The 22,125-nt window shown below is 32.2% G+C and overlaps 1 protein-coding gene across 1 annotated transcript in view; it reads left to right on the top strand.

Moving 5' to 3' along the window:
• The first annotated feature begins 1,046 nt into the window (after positions 1 to 1,046).
• The window catches only part of LOC126888177 (uncharacterized), a 102,380-nt gene continuing 81,301 nt past the window's right edge, over positions 1,047 to 22,125 (top strand). Inside the window, exon 1 of the mRNA XM_050656169.1 lies at positions 1,047 to 1,305. Within this exon, the coding sequence (XP_050512126.1) occupies positions 1,301 to 1,305 (5 nt within the window). The 5' untranslated portion in view covers positions 1,047 to 1,300. The remainder of the gene's footprint in view (positions 1,306 to 22,125) is intronic.

Genomic DNA, 22,125 nt, shown 5'->3' with positions numbered 1-22,125 from the left:
AACCAGCTTTCCGTATTTTATATTGCCATTTAATTTGATCTAATTTCTACGAAATTATTGTAATTGTTTATAAGCTTATAAACTGCTATTTATTAACAAATAATTTTGTGTACGTAAATGTATTTTTTTTACTTTTTCTCTCATAGGCTATTAGTATACGTCTTAACGAAGGAAATGAGCCCCGGATTATTGAGATACATTCAACCATATTAACTGGACCAGCCTCTGAAACTTAGCTCGTTTTTCAAAAAAATTTATAAACAAATTTAATTTTGCGAAAACTATTTAACAGATCTGGACCATTTTTTGCACACCATTCAAACACCATAATGCCCTCAAGTTTAGGTATATTTAAACATATTTTAATAAACAATAAAATTGTTATTAACAATATTCAAAAACGGTGATTTTGTCGTCCGTTTTCAATAACTTTTTTGTTTATTAACCGATTTTCATTTAGCGTATCTCTTTCGATGTATCTTTTTGTTCTAAAAAAGTTACCTGTGGACGTCAAATCTCTAAATAAACAAGTTTTTAAGTTATGAGCACAAAACTAAGTTTGACGTTTTGATTGTTTATTTAAAAATTGTTCCACTAAAAAATTGATGAATCCCAAGATGGTAGCCTTATTGTAATATCTCATACTACACATTTCAACTGTCAAACCTCGTCTTTTCAGTTATGTCGAAAAACGACTTATTTTTTACTAACTTGATTGATCTATTATGACACTGTTTGAGCGGAGGTGCGCTATGTTTTACACTCTCTTTTCTTTTGCTCTCTTTCAACACTTCAGTGGGATCCACTGTGAAATATTGACTCAGCCAAGTTATGTCAAATTTGTAAGCTTTTGTTTAAAGAAAGATCAGTTTATGGTCCAGTAACATCGCCTTTTTTTCTGCTAGTGTGCGTATGAAGATGGTGGACTATGAAGGAAATGTTCCCACGACATCAATTTGTTCTTCTTTATTTCGTAATTGCCTTATACTTCTTCCCTTGTTCACCACTGTACGCGTTTCGGAGAATTTTGCTATCAAGTGAACATCTTACCTCACGATTTGAACATGCTATATCTACACACCTTTCAGCCTCACTACCATTATAATAAAAGTGTTTGACATGAGAGAGGATATACTGTTATCAATGAATCAAAATAATCCAATTTTTATCTAAACTTGATAACCATATTATATTAACGGTGCTTTTCTAAAAATATGAGTTTAATTAAAATAGTGTATGTATTAGGTGATGTAGAAGCAGAATAGAACATACTGTGGAAACTAACTTTAGTATTTTCAAAATGTTGTAAGTATAGTACATATTAGGTTTTAATAATTCGTGTATTTCATTATACTTGTGTTGAGTAATATGTTTAATTTTTGCCGATACACTAGTTACTGCCAATATCTCATCGTTCTTCTCTTATCTCCCGATACATCGAGATAGCAATCAAGGTCATAAACCACCAGATTGATTTGTAGTTTTATAATATAGAATCATAAATCTGTTTAGCGGCCTGTGGACACGTTTATCTAATAGGGCTTTTTAACAACAGTCATTTCTTTCGAGCTTCTGTCATAATATTTCGTATAATCCGTGTAAATTTATATTATACATTATACACGGATTATACAAATATGACAGAAGCTCAAAACAAATGACAATCGATGAAAAGCCCTATGGACTCTGTGCGGACAATTCCTGTGTACATATCGCTGCCTCAGTGCAACACTGTACTATCTCAAAATCAACCATTTTGAGAAAAACAGGTTTAAAGTTTTTCATGCGTTAGGAGTGACTCCTCAGCGAAAATTATTGTTTATTTTCGCTTTTCAGTTAGTTGTCAGTTTAGGTAAATTAATCTTTAGACCAGTAAGGATCTGTTTTTAGGTGGATGTGAGAGATGGCATTCAGATTTTTGCGGATAAAGTTAGTAGTATGATAGAATTGATTCAAAATATGACATAACCCAGACATCCAAAGTGAAAGTTATCCTCCAACACCAAATTGTTCTATATGGTCCATATAATGTTCAGAAAAAAATCACACCTTTTTGAGCGTCGTGTTTGGTGGAGAGAGGGGGAAGAAGTCGGTAAATTCGTAGTGTTTTAGGGTTTTCGTCAATATTTCTAAAACTATGAGGTTTAGCATGAACAACCTTCTATGCAAGAATGTTCTACATTAAATTTGAAATAAAAAAGGCTCTATACATAATCCTTCTAAAATGAACGATTCCAAAGTTACGGAGGTAGTATATCATAATTGGTCCAAAAAAAGGCCTAACCCAGACATTCAATGTAAAAGTTTTCCTCCAACACCAAATTTTTCTATATGGTCCACATATTGTTCAGTAAAAAGTTACACCATTTTGAGCGTCCGGTTTGGGGGGGAGATGGGGGAGAAGTCGGTAAATAGTAGTTTCTTTATGATTTTCGTCAATATTTCTAAAACTATATTTAAGCATAAACAATGTTCTGTACAAAAACGTTCTACATAAAATTCAAAACAAAAATGGTCCTATGCATAATTGTTATAAAATCAACGGTTCCAGAGTTACGGACGGTGAAATGTGGAGGTTTTCGATACTTTTTATATTTTTTGGGCAATTGATGATTAATTTGGGGTGGTGAGGTTGACGTTTCTTCAAGGGCTTATCACTAACATACCATTGGCCACTGAAATAGCAAATTCTGTTAAAGAACATTTCTTTCAATCAGTAAAAATATTATAAATTGCCCAAAAAATATAAAAAGTATGGAAAACCTCCACTTTCACCCTCCGTAACTCTGGAATCGTTGATTTTATAACAATTATGTATGGGACCTTGTTTTGTTTTAAATTTGATGTAAAACATTTTTGTATAGAACATTGTTTACGCTAAAGCATATTTTTAGAAATATTGACGAAAAACATAAAGAAAACTACTAATTTACCGATTTCTCCCTTATCGCCCCCCAAACCGGACGCTCAAAATGGTGTAACTTTTTACTGAACAATATCTGGACCAGATAGAACAATTTGGTGTTGGAGGAAAACTTTTAATTTTAATGTCTGGGTTAGACCTTTTTTGGATCAATCATACTATACTACCTCCGTAACTTTGGAATCGTTCATTTTAGAAGGATTATGCATATGGCCTTTTTTGTTTCAAATTTAATGCAGAACATTTTTGTATAGAAGGTTGTTCATGCTAAACCGCATAGTTTTAGAAATATTGACGAAAAACTTAAAAAATTACGAATTTACCGATTTCTCCCCCTCTCCCCCTAAACCCGACGCTCAAAATGGTGTGACTTTTTTCTGAACATTATGTGGACAATATAGAACAATTTGGTGTTGGAGGATAACGTTCACTCTGGGTGTCTGGGTTTGGATCTAGTAATACCATACTATTAGGTGATAAATTCGTTGATAATAATTGATTTATGCTCCTTCTCAAATATGCCCGGAACATTAAGAAAAAAAATAAAATATTTAAAAATTTCAAAAAATTTCGTTTTTTTCTACTTTTTTTGCTTATAACTTAAAAACTATTCATTTTAGAACAAAGTCCTATAGGAATAAAACAAATATAATTAAATTTTCTATCAGACGCGATTGGTTAAAAATGTCTTAATTTATCACCCTTTCTTCAAAATAGCAATAAATGTAAAATAAGGGGGCAAAACAAGCCTGTCTTTATTCAATGATTTTCTATCACTTAGGTTACACTTGGAACCTTCCTAATTCGCTTAGAAAATTTTTGTAATATGCTAAAACCGTACACCAAATTTCATTAAAGTTGACTTACTAGATTTTGCATAATGATTTTGCAATCTAAACTTTTTTTAAGAAATTAAATTTTTTTAAAATCTTGCACAACAAAAACTAGAACATGCAAAGATTTTTCAAATATTTTTGCATATAAAGAAGTACTCCAACTATCTAATGCACTTTACAGAATTGAAATCGGATTATTTAAGCAGCCTCAGCAATGTTTTAAAGTTATAAACAATTTTTTGGCTTATAAACAAATTAGTGCTGTGGCCAGGAGGGGGTGCTACGGGCTCCTTTATTTAGATGGACTTACCCAAGTTTTTTTTTGTATTTTGACCCGTAGAACACGAATTTTTTGGGTAACAGTTGATCCGGATATCGATAAGATTGTTATAGACAAAAACTTGAGGAATTACATAACATCGATTTTTCGCAAAATAAAACATTTTTTTATATTTCTTGGGTAATTCTAAGCAAAAAATGTTCTTACAAGTTTTTTCGTAGAATGCATAGTTTTCGAGATAAACGCGGTGGAACTTTAAAAAAATCGAGATATTACAACTTTTGAACGCGAATAACGTTTGATTAAAAAATAAAATGGCAATTCTGCTGGCAGCATTTAAAAGTTTAAGTCAAATTATACCTGTTTTAATTTAGTCCTGTCGCCAGGGGGGGGGTACAACGGCCTCGCTAATTCAGATGGACTTACCCAAGTTTTTTTTATGTATTTTTACCCGTAGAACACGAATTTTTTGGGTAACAGTTGATCCGGATGTCGATAAGATTGTTATAGACCAAGAACTTGAGGAATCAAATAACAGCGATTTTTGGCAAAACAAAACAATATTTTGTATTTTTTGGGTCATTTTAAGCAAAAAATATTTTTACAAGTTTTTTAGTAGGATGCACAGTTTTCGAGATAAACGCGGTTGAACTTTCAAAAAATCGAAAAACTGCAATTTTTAAACCCGAATAACTTTTGATTAAAAAATAAAATAGCAATTCTGCTTAGCGCCTTTGAAAGTTCAAGTCAAATTATGTCGGTTTTGATTATTTGCATTGCTAAAAATTTATTGTGTTATTGTTAAACAAAGCTACAAACAACTAGTGCGTAAGTGATGTTTCTATGATTTCTCATTTAAAATCGAACGAGTAGGTAGAATAGGTACTAGTGCAATCAAGACTATTTCTACGTTACATGCGTTAAAACGCATGTAAAAGCACGGGAAACCCTACGTGTTTATAGCTTTGTTAAACAATAAAAAAATAAATTTTTACCAATGCAAATAACCAAAACCGATATAATTTGACTTAAACTTTCAAATGCGGTAAGCAGACTTGCTATTTTATTTTTTAATCAAAAGTTATTCGGGTTCAAAAATTGCAATTTTTCGATTTTTTTAAAGTTCAACCGCGTTTATCTCGAAAACTGTGCATCCTACGAAAAAACTTGTAGAAATATTTTTTACTTAAAATGGCCCAAAAAATACAAAATATTGTTTTGTTTTGCCAAAAATCGCTGTTATTTGATTCCTCAAGTTCTTGGTCTATAACAATCTTATCGACATCCGGATCAACTGTTACCCAAAAAATTCGTGTTCTACGGGTCAAAATACAAAAAAAAAACTTGAGTAAGTCCATCTGAATTAACGAGGCCGTTGTACCCCCCCTGGCGACAGGACTAATTATTTGCATTGCTAAAAATTAATTTTTTTATTATTAAACAAAGCTATTTGCTTATAAGCCAAAAAATTGTATCCCCTTAAATAATCCGATTTTAATTCTGTAAAGTGTATTAGATAGGTAAAGCACCTCTTTATATGTAAAAAAATTAGCCAACTTCTAAATGGTCTACTTTTTGTTCAGAAAGATTTTAAAAATTTTTAACTTTTTTAAAAACATTTAGATTGCAAATTTATTATAAAAAAATTTATTAGGTCGATTTTAATGAAATTTGGTACACGGTATATTACAAAGAATTTCCTAAGCGAATTGCTAAGGTTCTAAGTGCCACCAAAGTGGTTAAAAATATTGAATAATAACAGACTTATTTTGTATTTATTGCTATATTGCAGAAAAGGTATTACCTTAAGACATTTTTTACTAGTCGTATATCATACAAAATTCAATTATCTTTATTTTATTTTTCTACGACTTTGTTCCAAAACGAATCGTTTTAAAGTTATAAGCAAAGAAAGCAGAAACAAATCGATGTTTTTCGAAATTTTTAAATATTTTAATTTTTTTTATTAATGTTCCGGGCATATTTGAGAAGAAGCATAAGTCAATCATTATTACTGAAGGTCTCACCTAACTTTATCTGCAAAAATCCGAATGCCACCTCTCAGATCCTTACTGGTCTACTTGTACAATTTTAAAAAGCACTAATTAATGTACATGTCTGTAAACTTGTATTGCCCCAGTTCCCAATATATCTTTTCATAACTGTAGCAGTTAGTGCTGGTTTGTTCTAGTTTGTCCTGTAATTTTGAAGTTTGTTCTAAAAAAATAAAAAAGTTATTCAATACACAATGTGGCGCTCCAAGTTTACGTAAAGCTGTACTGCCTATATAGAATCCAAACGATTAGAGAAAATATGAATAAACCACAAGTTAGTGCTAGGTTTGTTCTGTATTTTTGCCAAAGCGTGTAATTTGTTCTGCGTAAACAAAAAAGATATACAAGATAAAATGTGGCGCTCCAAGTTTACGTAAACCTGTATTGCCCCATATAGAATCGAAACGATTAGAGAAAATCTGAATAAACCATAAGTTAGTGCTAGGTTTGTTCTGTATTTTTGCCAAAGCGTGTAATTTGTTCTGCATAAACAAAAAAGATATACAAGATATAATGTGGCGCTCCAAGTTTACGTAAACCTGTATTGCCCCATATAGAATCGAAACGATTAGAGAAAATCTGAATAAACCACAAGTTAGTGCTAGGTTTGTTCTGCATTTTTGCCAAAGCCTGAAATTTGTTCTGCATAAACAAGAAAGATATACAAGATATAATGTGGCGCTCCAAGTTTACGTAAACCTAACCTGTATTGCCTCATATAGAATCGAAACGATTGGAGAAAATCTGAATAAATCACAAGTTAGTGCTAGGTTTGTTCTGCATTTTTGCCAAAGCATGTAATTTGTTCGTACGTAAACCTAATCTGTATTGGCCCATATAGAATCGAAACGATTGGAGAAAATCTGAATAAACCACAAGTTAGTGCTAGGTTTGTTCTGCATTTTTGCCAAAGCGTGTAATTTGTTCTGCATAAACAAAAAAGATATACAAGATATAATATGGCGCTCCAAGTTTACGTAAACCTAACCTGTATTGCCCCATATAGAATCCAAACGATTAGAGAAAATCTGAATAAACCACAAGTTAGTGCTAGGTTTGTTCTGTATTTTTGCCAAAGCATGTAATTTGTTCTGCATAAACAAAAAATATATACAAGATATAATGTGGCGCTCCAAGTTTACGTAAAGTTGTCCTGCCCCATATAGAATCCAAACGATCAGAGAAAATCTGAATAAACCACAAGTTAGTGCTAGGTCTGTTCTGCATTTTTGCCAAAGCGTGTAATATGTTCTGCATAAACAAAAAAGTTATACAAGATATAATGTTGCGCTCCAAGTTTGTGTGCCCCACAAACGTTTACGGAAACGATACGGTTCGGGGCTCGTATAGCACTGATCATTTGAAGAAAAATTGTTAGAAAAAATAGTCTATAATCAAGAATAAAACAAAAGATTTGCTTTTTGTCTTGTTTGACCCCACCGAAGTTTTAAGATTATCGTAAGTTTCCCATTTATTGTTATTTCGTCGGCAGCGGGAAATATAATGTCCAATTGTTATTTCGTTTTCAGGAGCAACAAACTCAACAATGCCTTTAACTTGGTATGTCTTGTTTTTTAAGGTACCTAACTGTTGCTGGAATGTCGGTCAACTCGACTAATGTACAATTTTCAAGACAAAAACCTGGATGGAAGCAAAAAAATTGCTTGAGAACGTAGCAACAATAATTAATGTCTCTTCCGCAAACGAAACACCTAGATATGGTTACATTTATTGCATTTTACAAATTCTTGACTCCCTTCCTTGACAAATACTGTGTGTTATTGATAAACTGAATTTTATTTATGCTGAAAAAATGCATGTATTGCTTCTGAATTTGAAATTTCTCATTGTTTCAGTTTTTATTTTGTTATTATAACGCTTATGGAAAAATGTATCTGTATCCAGAAATTTAGTGGTTCATTATAAAAGTTATTTTAATAACAGCAGCTGAATAATCACTTGTAAATACCTTCTACTTACTCTATTGTTGTATAATTTTCAGAATTACTTAAGCTGGCAGGACCGGCTTCCAAGTCAACTGTAGGTACATAATATTATTTCCATCAGATCAAATAATAATATGTGTTATCATTCATGCGTAATTTCAAGAAACTCTTATTAGTTTGAGTCTCAACGAAGAAAATGCGCCCAAAATTATTAAGATCTATTTAGTCAAATTGACTGGACCGATTGTGGAAATTAATAAGTTTTGCAAAAAACGGGAGAAGCAATTTGAATTTGGAAATATCGATCAGGCGCATCTTGAGCGTACTTTTAGCAATAATACTCACAAATTTATATACACTTGAACAGATGTTAGTCAATATACAGGGTGTTTCAAAAGTAAAATTTAAGGGGATTCTTTGGTTTATTTTACGAAAAAACTTTATATGAACTTATGTTTAAAACGTCTTAATTTTTTAGATACAAGGTAATAAAATAAATAAAAGCTACCTAATGTAATAAATACAATGACGAGCGAGCTAATAACCGGCAAAATAGCACAAAAGATGGAAAACATATTAAGTGTGTGAGGTAAAAAGAAATGAAACTAATTGAGTTGGAAAATTTAGTGACATTAACCTATAAATTTATATACTGATTGTTGTCCACCTTTAGACGTATCGGACGAGTTTGGCAACTACCACTGTCACAGTGACAGTTTTAGTTGACATACTCCTCTGATACGTGTAAAGATTGGAAACAATCAATATAATGTAAATTTATTGGTTAATATCGCTAAATTTCCCAACTCGACTAGTTTTATTTCTTTTTATCTCACAACGTAATACACGTTTTCCATATTTTGTGCTATTTTGCCGGTTATTATCGCGCTCATTACTGTATAATAAATAATCATCATCATCAATGGTGCTACAGCCCTATGAAAGAGCCTCGACCTTCCCAAGTATATTACGCCAGTCAGTCCTATCCATTGCCAACGGTTGCCGGTTTGCTGCGCCTATTTTCTCCCATCCTCATCTACACCATCCTTCCATCTGAGTTTTGGCCTACCCCTATTTCTATTTCCCACAGGTTGGAAGGATTCTTCTAGGAGGGTTTTTCTGCTGTGATCTTGCTAGATGTCCTGCCCATCTTAGTCTTCCTATTCTTATAAGAGATACTACGTCTTTACCACCAAATTTTTGTTTATATCTGTGGTATACCTCGTAGTTTTACCTCCTCCTCCAAATGCCACTTTCACAGATGCCACCGAATATTCCTCTCAGAATCCTTCGTTCAAATATATGCATAAGGTTTTCATCTGTCTTGGAGATATTCCATGTCTCCGATCCATATGTCAACACTGATTGTATAAGGGTTTTTTATATGGCTATTTTTGTTTTTTGGCCTATGTTTTTGCTTCTCATTTGTCTACTTAGTCCAAAATGGCATTTGTTTGCTAGGATTATCCTTAGCTTGATTTCTTCCGTCATGATGTTCTACTTGGTGATCAAGGAGCCTAAGTATGTGAATTTGTCCACCACTTCAAAGGTAGAGTTATCAACCGTGAATTGGTGACCGATGTTTCTGATTCTATTGTTGGGTGTTGATGCCATCATCTTAGTTTTCTTTTCGTTTACTTGCAGGCCCATATTTTTTGAGGCATTTGAGAAGGTGGTGTACATTTCTTCTAGCTTGCGTGTTGTGCGGGCAACTAAGTCCACGTTATCTGCATATGACAAAATGTGGGATGACTTATTAAAAATATTTCCTCTGTTGTCTATTCGGGCATGTCTGATCGTTTTTTCCAGAGCTGTGTTAAAGAGGAGACACGCCAGCACATCTCTCTGTCGCAGCTTAACATGCGTTTCAAACGCCTGTGATTATTCGTCCTATATTTCGACTTTGCAAACAACTCTACGCACTGTAGCCTTAACCAATCTTAAAAGATGGTATGTGTCGATATTGAATTCATTGGTTTTTCCAGTATTTGCCTTAGCACAAAGATCTGGTCTGTTGTTGATCGACCAGGCTTAAACCACTTTGAAATTCTCCAATTTATGAATGTGCACTTAGGCGACCATATAAATAAGATACTCAAGATATATAATATTATATAAATAATATAATATTAAAATAAAATAAATAAAAGGTACAGTGGAACCCCGTTAAGTCGGCCACCGATAACCCAGAAGTCTGGCTAACCCATACCGATTTTCATCAGACAAACATTTCAACAATAAAAACATAATATTGACAACCGAAACTGACTGAAATTTTTACCAAGGAATGAACAATACTGTATACAGGGTGTCCCGAAAAGATTGGTCATAAATTATACCATAGATTCTGAGGTCAAAAAGATGTTGATTGAACCTAACTTACCTTACTACAAATGTGCACATAAAAAAAGTTATAGCCCTTTAAAGTTACAAAATAAAAATCAATTTTTTCCATAATTTCGAAAACTATTAGATATTTTTTATTGAAAATAGGCATGTGACATTCTTATGGCAGGAATATTTTAACAAAAAATTATAGTGAAATTATTGCACCCCATAAAAATTTTATGGGGTTTTGTTCCATTAAACCCCTTCCAAACTCTCGTGTACGTTCCAATTAAATTATTATTGTGGTACCAATAGTTAGACACAATATTTTTAAAACGTATTTGCCTCTTAGTCTTTTTTCTCTATAAACCCGTTTTTATCGAGATGCGGCTTCTTTTTTAATATGTTTATATAAAAATTGTATGGGGGTTTCGTTCCTTTAAACCCCCCAAAAGTTTGTGTACGTTCCAATTAAACTTTTATTGCGGTATCATTAGTTAAACACAGTGTTTTTAAAGCTTTTTTGCCTCTTAGTATATTTCATATTATAAAAATGTAAATTATAGATTTTTTATATTATTACCAGGTCTCTATAATCGTACTTAGTCATATAAAGTAGGTGGTGGATTTGAAAAATATTCAAAATATCTCGATAAAACTGGCTTTTCCAGAAAGTACTAAGAGGCAAAATAGTTTTAAAAACACTGTGTTTAACTAATAATACTTTAACAATAATTTAATACGAGCATACACAAAAGTTGGGGGTTAAAGGGAAGAAAACCCCCATAAAATTTTTATGGGGTGCACAAATTTCACTATAATTTTTTGTGAAGATTTTCCTGCCATAATAATGCCACACGTCAATTTTCAATAAAAACCTCAAACAGTTTTCGAAATATTGAAAAAAATTTATTTTAATTTTCTAACTTCAAAGTGCTATAACTTTTTTATGTGCACATTTGTAGTAGGGTAAGTTAAGTTCAGCCAACATATTTTGGCCTCAGAATCTGTGGTATAATTTATGACCAATCTTTTCGGAACATCCTGTATAATTTGTACCTAATTCACATGTACTGTGCATAATGTATTTCATGTTTTTGCAATTATAATGGAGCTTATCTCTAAGAATACCGTATCTTATTAATTTTTACTATATTCTACGGCTAACCCGGATTTTCGATAACCCGGATCGGCCGCGGTCCCGATTAATCCGACTTATCGAGGTTCCACTGTAATCTTTATATACACAGCGTTTCAAAAGTAAGGTACAATATTTAAGACGGGGATTTTTGGGTTTATTTTAAGAAGAAAACTTTATTTAAGATGTCCTAAACGTCTTAAATTTTGAGATATACGAAAAATCTATAAATCCCTAGGGTGTTTCAATTAAAATAAGTAGGTTATTACAGCTTGAATTTGTTAATAGAATAATCTAAAATTTTAACCACCATGTACATACCACCAGGTATAGAAACACCTAAAAAAGATTGAAAGCTAAGTAAATTTTCAATACGATAAACTAATAAAATGCAGGGCGTTTAATTTAACATAAATGCGTTATTACAGCTTGAATTTGTTAATAGAACAATATAATATTTGGATCACCCTGTACAAAATTTTGCTACAATAAATATCTATTTAAATACGCTGAATAGTATATTATTAAGATCCAAGAAAAAATTGGTCACCGATTCTTAGATTCATAGATATTTACTTTTTTCTAAAAAATTTTTATAAATTTTTTTATAAAAATCGAAATAAATCAAAACACCCTGTACTTAGGTATAGAGAACCCTTATAAAGTTATAGCTTATTTTTTAAGGAAAATTTAAAAATGTTATCTGATATAGGGTATTCCATAAGAAAAAATATAACTTTGATTATACTACTATTTTTTGGAGCATGCTGCATAATTCACATTATTTTTAGATTGTAGTGTTAATGGTCCTGTATATTTCTATGAAGAATTTTTTTTAAATATCAAGTCGTTTCCCGTAATACAGAGACCGAGGCGAATACAATAAACCACCATGTATAATATTTTTCTATGAAATAAAATGAACACTCCTGTCACAAACTGTGATTCCGTCAATAATTGTTGGTTATTGTCGTATTTTTGATTATAAAATTATTGTAATATTCACTTTCTTCCCTTGCATGGAATATAATATCTAATAATACCTATTACATTAATTCATTTTAATTTTCATTTCAATGTTTTACTATTTCACTTGCAATTTATTTTTTCTACGAGCCTGCAAAAAGTCTACTTTCGCGCACGCGTTTTAATTTAGAAAGTTTTACTTTTCCGCATTATTTTTCCGCACTGAATTTATACATTTTAATATTACCTTAAAATAATTATAATACATGCAATAAACTAATATTTAGATATTATTTACTAATTTATTTCAAATGTATCTTATTGTGTTCATGTTTTAATGAAATTAACGCGATGATTTCATTCATAGGAGATTCTGACCAATAGAAAGCTACAGAAATCTGAATTAAATCGATAATTTTTGATAATCTCCCGTCGTTAAGTATATCACGTCAGATGCCCTTCGTTGCTACGAAAAAATACATTCAGTGACATTAATGACAATTAGTGTTTTAAAAATTATAAAAGTGATGACTTTCAATCGTCAAATATTTATAAAAACTGTGTGTTTAATGGTACTTACATAAATAAATTACAATAAAATTTTGGTTTTGAACAGTTTTATTCATGAAATAATCGCAACAAATTGCACTCGACCTCTGAAATTAATATAGAATTTTTGCTCTCGTGACACTTTGACATAATTTCACTCGCCTTCGGCTCGTGAAATTAAAACTGTCAAAGTGTCACTCGGGAAAAATTCAATAATTTCAGAGCTCTTGTGCAATTACTACTGATTATTCCATTCATAGGAGATTCTGACCAATAGAAAGCTACAGAAATCTGAATTAAATCGATAATTTTTGATAATCTCCCGTCGTTATGGTATATTAAGTATGGAGAACGGTAAGGGTTTTATACCGATCGAAGACAATTGTTTGGAGGAGGAGCGGAGCGACGACTCCAATTATTGTCTGAGATCGGTTACCCTTAACGTTCCACATGCTTATAACGTTTTTTGCACGATTGATACCATTATAAATTATAAAATTAAACATTTTCGTCATATTGACTAGTTTCATTCATTTTATCAAGATAGATACTTTGGTTGCTAGGTAGTAACTAGGGTGCATAACAACAATGGAGAAATGAGTTTTTATTTAGTTGTCAATAATTTTAAGTACAATAATTTTGATTATTATAAATTAAAATATGAGCAAAAGTGAATTTGAAGAAATTGAACGGGCTTGGGAAGAAGGGTGTTCCGCATTTATTCCCGAAAAATCCAAAATCTGTTATCAAAATACCTACCAAAGTTTTAAAAAATGGTGCGAAGGCAAGAATTTATGAATCGAAGAAAAGACTCTATTGGCATATTTCGTTCAAAGACATATGCAGTTGAAATCTCCTGGAAGCCTCTGGGCAGAATATTCAATGATTAAATACACCGTTTTTCTTTATGATGGCATTGATATTTCCAAGTTTTCAACTTTGATCGCTTAATTGAAGAGAAAAAATGTTGGCTATAGGCCTAAGAAGTTTCAATATTAATAAATAATTCGTTAGTTTTCTTTATTCTTACAAAAAATTAATTAAAATTAAGATATTTTTTAACTCGACGGTAAGTGAATTACTTACCGTCGAGTTGGAGTACTTACCGTCGAGTTGGATTACTTACCGTCGAGTTGCTAGTAAAAGTCACCTACTGACGTAAAATCTGTCACGGTAAACAGTCAAAAATGATTAATCGTGCAAAAAGTATAATACGTCAGATGCCCTTCGTTGCTACGAAAAAATACATTCAGTGACATTAATGGCAATTAATGTTTTAAAAATTATAAAAGTGATGACTTTCAATCGTCAAATATTTATAAAAACTGTGTGTTTAATGGTACTTACATAAATAAATTACAATAAAATTTTGGTTTTGAACAGTTTTATTCATGAAATAATCGTAACAAATTGCACTCGACCTCTGAAATTAATATAGAATTTTTGCTCTCGTGACACTTTGACATAATTTCACTCGCCTTCGGCTCGTGAAATTAAAACTGTCAAAGTATCACTCGGGAAAAATTCAATAATTTCAGAGCTCTTGTGCAATTACTACTGACAATTCGATGAAATAAAATTATTTTGACATAATATTCGAAAGTTAAATCAGTAGACAATAACAGTGGTTTTGAATCGTCGTCATGGAAACCAAGATCGTCGTCATGCTAACCAATTATACTGAAAATTTGGTTTTGACAACCTTGTCAAAGAATTAATTTGTGTATTTTCATATTTAATTAATTCAATTAATTGATTAAGATTTGGTCATTTTTAAACGCTCGTAGAAAAAATATTGTTCCTAACTCTTGCGGAGAGTCTATTTTCCGCACTCGACTGCTTGCCGAACTCCGCTTCGCGCAATCGCGTGCAGAGAAGTATGACTTTATCTGCACTTGAACCTTCGGATGACCAAGCGGGGGAAATTGTGACTTTGCGACCCCAACGTATGTTTTTCTTTAATAAATTTAAAGGTATTTTTAATTTTTAACTCATTATTTTTTTATTTGACTTTAATATTATGCTGATATCCTTATATTTAGAAATAAAAAAAATTCCCTATATTTTACGGATAAAAAATATATTCTGAAGTTGACGTTTAGTAAAATATTATTATATTATGTGTAATTCCAAGTAACTTTACGCTAATGACGTCGACTTTGCAAAGTAACAAGACACTTACTTAGCATACACACTACACATGACACTTTAATCATGTTGTGACTGGCTGAATGACATAAAGTCCATGCCATAAAAAAAATAAATAAAAAATAAAAAAACTTCATTTTGTTGTTAATTGTCATTTTTGGTGTAACAAAAAAAGGTTGGTCATCGGAAGGTTAGGAAAATAACTATAACATAACAAAAATTGTTAATTACTTTCAAAATTTGGATATATTTAATAAAGAATCGACACAGAAAAATATAATAATTAATTAATTCTAATACTCTATCAGTTTCTGTATTTTTCCCTTATTTATCTAGATATTTATTTAAAATAAATATGTAATGTTAAGTAAATAGGTACCAAACGAAATATAAAATTTCTTAAGCCGGCCCATTTCACTACTTATTTATTACCTGAAATCCCTTTATCGCTTCGACTTTATCACCGGTTACTCTTAAATTCTACTTAAGTCAATTCCATGGGCGCCCGCAGAGAGGGGCCAGGGGGGGCCGTGCCCCCCCCCCTGAGATTTTACTATTTTGTATATTTTTCTGTACTCAAACCTAAAAAGTTAATACCTTTACGTTTACATAAAAGGTATATTATACAAGTATATAAACCAAAAACAAAATTATGGAGATAATATTATATTAAACTTAGACCATGGTCTAAGATATTAAATATAATACGTCGAATACCTACGAACCTACGCGCCTTTTGAATGCATCCGGCAACGTCGTAGCACAAGCACAATCACATGGTGGTGGTGGTGATGGTGATAGATAATCCGGCCACGCACCACCATTCTACCTGTTTTCGTCAAGCCGCTCAGAGTTCACAGCCGTTGTTTATTTTCTTTGCGTTGAGATTCGCAGTGTATTTTATTTTATTATTATCGTGTTAGCCTTACGGGCGGTTTCCGGTTTCTATCATTTAATACAAACACAATCCTTATCAGGTAATTTGATTTATTAACATTTTCCTTAAACTGCATGACTATAGTTTTGCTGGTTTATTCTTTAGAAAAAAATGGACATTCGAACATTCTTTAAAAGAAAAACAACCGCCCTCGAGGAAGTTACCGATTCCAAAAAGAATAAGGCTTCAACTCGTAGCCCTATCCCTAGCACAAGTAGTGACATAGCACGCGAAGAAGAAGGGGAACATGAACATGCAGTAAAGGAAGCAGAGCCTAGCACTTCTTCGAATAGAAATACTTTAGCGGAGACAGCAGATCAGCCTGATGTACAAGAAACCATTGCCCGAATATTTCCAGACGGTCAATCAGAAGACATTGGAAATTTTGTAAATTCCTCGTCGATTCAAGATAAACAAAAATACCAATACGATATATTAAGAAGTCCGTATACGCCGTCCCCTACCTATGATTTTAAGCAAGATGTTGATCCAAATAAACGGCCGTTTGTACACAAATGGCTTCAACAATATGACTGGTTGGTTTATTCCAAAGTTCTTAAAGGTGCCCTTTGTAAGTATTGTGTGGTTTTCCCACCTGTTGTGACACACGGTAGTACCTTAGGCGCATTTATAACAAGGCGATTTATAAAATACAGGGATTTCCACACGCAGGCCAAGAACCATTCTAATTCTGCCTGGCATAAAGATTCAATTATCCGTTCCAAAAATTTTATTGATGTGATGTCCAATAAAAAACTAGATATATTGTCTCTGATTGATGAGGGAAAGCAAATAAATGTAGCGGAAAATAGAAAAAAAGTTCTTCCAATTATAAAAACAATAGTTTTTTGTGGAACTCATGATATGCCTTTAAGAGAAAGCAGCAAAAATTCTGGAAATTTTTTGGATCTCTTAAAATTCAGGATAGACGCTGGTGATACAACTTTAGAGAATCACTTGTTGAACGCAGGTAGTAACTCTAAATACACTTCTCACAGGATCCAAAATGAAATAATTTCATTGGCAGGACATGTAATATTAAAAAATATTGTCGAAGAAGCAAATTCTTCCAAATATTTTAGTGTTATGGCTGATGAGACTGCGGACATTTCGGGACATGAACAGTTATCTGTTGGTATACGGTATGTATACAAAGAAAATGAAAATTTTACGGTGAAAGGAGAGTTTCTTGGTTTTGTGAAATTAGATAAACTAAACGCTGATAGCATAGCTTATTCTATTTTGGAGTTTTTGGAAACATCAGGTTTAAACATGGACAAACTTGTAGGGCAGGGCTATGATGGATGCTCAACAATGGCTGGTGAAATTCACGGGGTTCAGAAGATAGTACAAGATAAGTATAAAAAAGCATTCTATTTTCATTGTGCCTCCCATAGGTTAAATTTAGTCATAAACGACATTAGTAAAATAGTTGAAATTCGAAATACCATAGGTACTGTTAAAGACGTAATAGTATTTTTTAGAGAGAGTACTCTAAGAAGAAACCTAATTCCCAATATACCTTTGTTTTGTGAAACTCGTTGGTCAGCTAAATATAAATCTTTGCGGATTTTTGCTGAAAATTTTAAAATAATATTTAAAACATTTTTTGATATAAAAACTGGGCAAATTTTAATGAACTCTTCTACTACAAAAAGAGCAGCTCAGTTATGGGCTGCCTTAAATTCCTTTACGTTTGTTATTTGTCTAGTTGTGGCAAGTAAATATTCAAATATTTTAGAGCCCATTGCAAATACGCTACAAGGTATTTCAATTAATTTTGTAGATGTTCATCACCACATAAATTTAATTACCAGGACTTGTGAAAAACAGCACTCAGAGGTTGATTCAAATTTTGCAGACATTTTTTCCTATGCATTATCTATCTGTGAGACCCTCAACATAGAAGTGGGAAAACCACGAATTTGCGGTCGACAAATTCATAGATCTAACTATGAATCTGATTCAGCAGAAGATTATTTTAGAAAATCTATATTTATACCATATTTAGATCATCTGATTCTTGCCTTAAAAACAAGATTTTCTAAAGAACATGAAGTCGCCTTCTCTTTGTTTAATATTTTACCAAAAAATATAAAATCTTTAGATGTTAAATCTTTCGCAATTAAGGTAGGAAATCTATACAACATTGAGAATTTGGAAAGCGAATTAAATATTTGGAGAGAGTATTTATCTCAATCTCAAATAGCTGAGAACATAACCATTGAAGATCTTATTCAGCACTGTAAATTTTTTCCTGCTATCAAAGATAGCTGCATTCTTCTACTTACTTTGCCGTGTACTACCTGCACAATTGAACGGAGTTTTAGCACCTTACGCAGGATTAAAACGTGGATAAGAGCTACAATGGGACAAGATAGACTTGTTGGGCTAGCATTGTTGAGTATCCATCGAAATCGTCTATTAAATATTTCCAATTTTTCCACTAAAATACTAGACGAATTTTGTCAAAATAACAGAAGACTGGTTTTTAGTTAAGAATAAAATTGCATGCTATTTTGTATTACTTTTAGGTATTACTTTTATTACCTTTTAGCATTAATAACATTTATTATAATATTTTGTTTTGTATTTTTTAAGAGTTGCTTTCGTGGTTTTGTTATTTGTTCCTAAAAGAAGTTGCAATATTTTGTTTTCTTAACGTTTTAAAAATATAAGTATTACATACAACAGTTTTTTATTTTGCCCCCCCTGAAAAAAAATCCTGCGGGCGCCCATGGTCAATTCTTATAATTATTGTGAATCAGCTTTATAACAAAGTTAGCACTAGTTGTCTATTCAAATTTTTCTTTGGATTTTATATGGGGCAGTACATTTAGGTAGAATTGCAACAACGCATAATATCTTGTGTAACTTTTTTTGCGCAAATTTCACGCTTTGGCAGAAATGCAGAACAAACCCAGCGCTAACTTATGGTCTACTTAGATTTATCTATTCCACGAATATACCACTGTTGTGGATTATCTTAACAACGAATATTTTACTGTGCAAAATATGAAGAACGAGACTAAATTGCAAGTTACATTGTTGCTTATTGAAATAATTATTAGAGCCATTTACTTTCCTACTTCTTATGTTGCACAGTAAAATATTCGTTGTCTCGATAATCCAAAACAGTCGTATATTCGTAGAATGACGTACATATATTCAGAATTGCTTCAATGGTTTTAATTCTGTAATTGGACAGTTAGTACAGCTTTACGTAAAATTGGAGCGCAACATTATATATCTTGTATAACTTTTTTGTTTATGCAGAACATATTACACGCTTTGGCAAAAATGCAGAACGAACCTAGCACTAACTTGTGGTTTATTCAGATTTTCTCTAATCGTTTCGATTCTATATGGGGCAATACAGGTTTACGTAAACTTGGAGCGCCACATTATATCTTGTATATCTTTTTTGTTTATGCAGAACAAATTACACTCTTTGGCAGAAATGCAGAACAAACCTAGCACTAACTTGTGGTTTATTCAGATTTTCTCTAATCGTTTGGATTTTATATGGGGCAATACAAGTTTACGTAAATTTGGAGCGTCACATTATATCTTGTATATCTTTTTTGTTTACGCAGAAGAAATTACACGCTTTGGCAAAAATGCAGAACAAACCTAGCACTAACTTGTGGTTTATTCAGATTTTCTCTAATCGTTTCGATTCTATATGGGGCAATACAGGTTTACGTAAACTTGGAGCGCCACATTATATCTTGTATATCTTTTTTGTTTATGCAGAACAAATTACACTCTTTGGCAGAAATGCAGAACAAACCTAGCACTAACTTGTGGTTTATTCAGATTTTCTCTAATCGTTTGGATTTTATATGGGGCAATACAAGTTTACGTAAATTTGGAGCGCCACATTATATCTTGTATATCTTTTTTGTTTATGCAGAACAAACTACACGCTTTGGCAAAAATGCAGAACAAACCTAGCACTAACTTGTGGTTTATTCAGATTTTCTTTAATCGTTTGGATTCTATATGGGCAGTACAGCTTTACGTAAACTTGGAGCGCCACATTGTATATTGAATAACTTTTTTATTTTTTTAGAACAAACTTCAAAATTACAGAACAAACTAGAACAAACCTAGAACAAACCTAGCACTAACTGCTACAGTTATGAAAAGATATATTGGGAACTGGGGCAATACAGGTTTACAGACATCTAATGTACATATATATCTTTTAAAACATTTTTTATTTATTGGCTTAAATGCAAGGAGTTTGAGTTGTTACAATATTGAACTGAACGTTTCAACAACTTTTAAAACTGTTACATTTATTTGTAGATGTTACTGTTTTGTTGTGAAAATTAAATGACATTGAATTAAATTTTTTCCATAATGTTATAAAATAGATTTGAATGTTACACTTTAGCTCTGAAATACTAAATTATATATTAAAAATATTGAGTGATTGTTGTATAAAAATGTTGTTGGAACAGTTTTAGTAAAACGTAATTTCCTAATGGAGAATAAACAATATTTTATTGATACTGCCATCTTAAAAAACTACATTAATTTATTTTTAGGCTATATTCAGTAGGGTGGATCGAAAAACGGGTTTTTTCTGTTATACAATTCTAATAGCACGGAAAACTTGCGCATAGACGTCATTATAAAGGGAAAAATAATAAAAAAAATTTTTTTCAAATTTGAAATCGCGCAGAAGGCCTAAAGTTACAAAAAAAGACAAAATACCGGTAATTTTCAAAAACACGTAAAATTACAAAAAAAAAGTCTGTTTTCGTTCTAATAGTGAAAAAAGTGTTGTCAAGAGTGTCCTTAATGCATACAAAAAATAATTAGACCTGTTCCCGTTTATCTGAATTCGCGCAAAAAGCCTAAAGTTGCGGGTTGTTTCGTAAAATAACGATATTGCATTATTTTTGACGATTTTTAGACATATTCCAAAACCATACCATTTGTATTTTTAATTTGTAATAGTGTGAAAACCATTCAAAATTGTTTTCCTAATCCATAAAAAATATTTTCAGACCTGATATTCCTGTATTCGCGCAAAAGAATAACGCTTACTCCCCTTCGCCGGCACCGAGTGGACTCGCCCACGCGTAGTTGAACTCGCACACGTTACTACTTTGCTAGTGCAATCAACCATTCAACCAGTGTTGTATCAACAGTGTGACAAAGTGGAAGTGTATTTGGTAGTTTTGAAATGGCGTCTCCAAAAACTTCGCGTGTTACAAGGTTACAAGACAGTCTATTGCGTGCCCTATCATCGGCGTACCCAAAGAACTAAGTGGATTCTCGTTGCCCACATACGAGGATATGCTGCTCTGTTGCTTAGATGAGAAGTATAAACGTTCTTTGTTATTTAGCCCTAAGCATAAGAAAGAGTTAGGATTTGTAGCTGTGGCCGAGTCCGTAGGAACTCAAATAGTTGAGATTTATAATAAGGCCACAATCCCAACAGTCACACATACTCGTGTGGTCCAAATGATCCAGTCTTACTACAACTCGTATATTTCGTTTAAAAAATCTTTTAATCGAGACTGTGAAAAAGATTTTTATAAGAAAAGGATAGAAGTTTTCGTACAGAATGCAAAAAGCAATATATTCGATATTGCTGCCTGTAAATGCAATACAACTTTGTCTTGCACATGTGAGACTGTCTGTAAGGGTTGTACCTGTCCTTTGATTGTAGCTTGTCAATGTGAAAAAGTAAAAAAAGATTCCAGACATAGAGTTGAAATTTATACACGATCAAAGAACAGCCAGGAAGATGATTATTGGTAGTATAGATGCACAGGAAACTAGTAAATTAAAAAAGAGAGAAGGAAGAAGAGAACAGCTGTTGTCTCAAGATTCGTGCACTTAACGTAAACCGAGCACTCGAATCCAATAAATTCAGAAGGCTGTAACTCGAGAATAGTAGTTATTCAGACCCAGGTGCCATGGACTTAATCTACACATCAAGAAGTATCATTGAACAAACTTTCATCAAATTTGACCGGGACCACTTTTCCATAAGGAGT

Source organism: Diabrotica virgifera, chromosome 7 (genome assembly GCF_917563875.1).
Source record: "Diabrotica virgifera virgifera chromosome 7, PGI_DIABVI_V3a".
NCBI lineage: Eukaryota > Metazoa > Arthropoda > Insecta > Coleoptera > Chrysomelidae > Diabrotica > Diabrotica virgifera.
The sequence above is the reverse complement of the archived record's forward strand: the minus strand, read 5'-3'. Positions and strand labels throughout refer to the sequence as shown.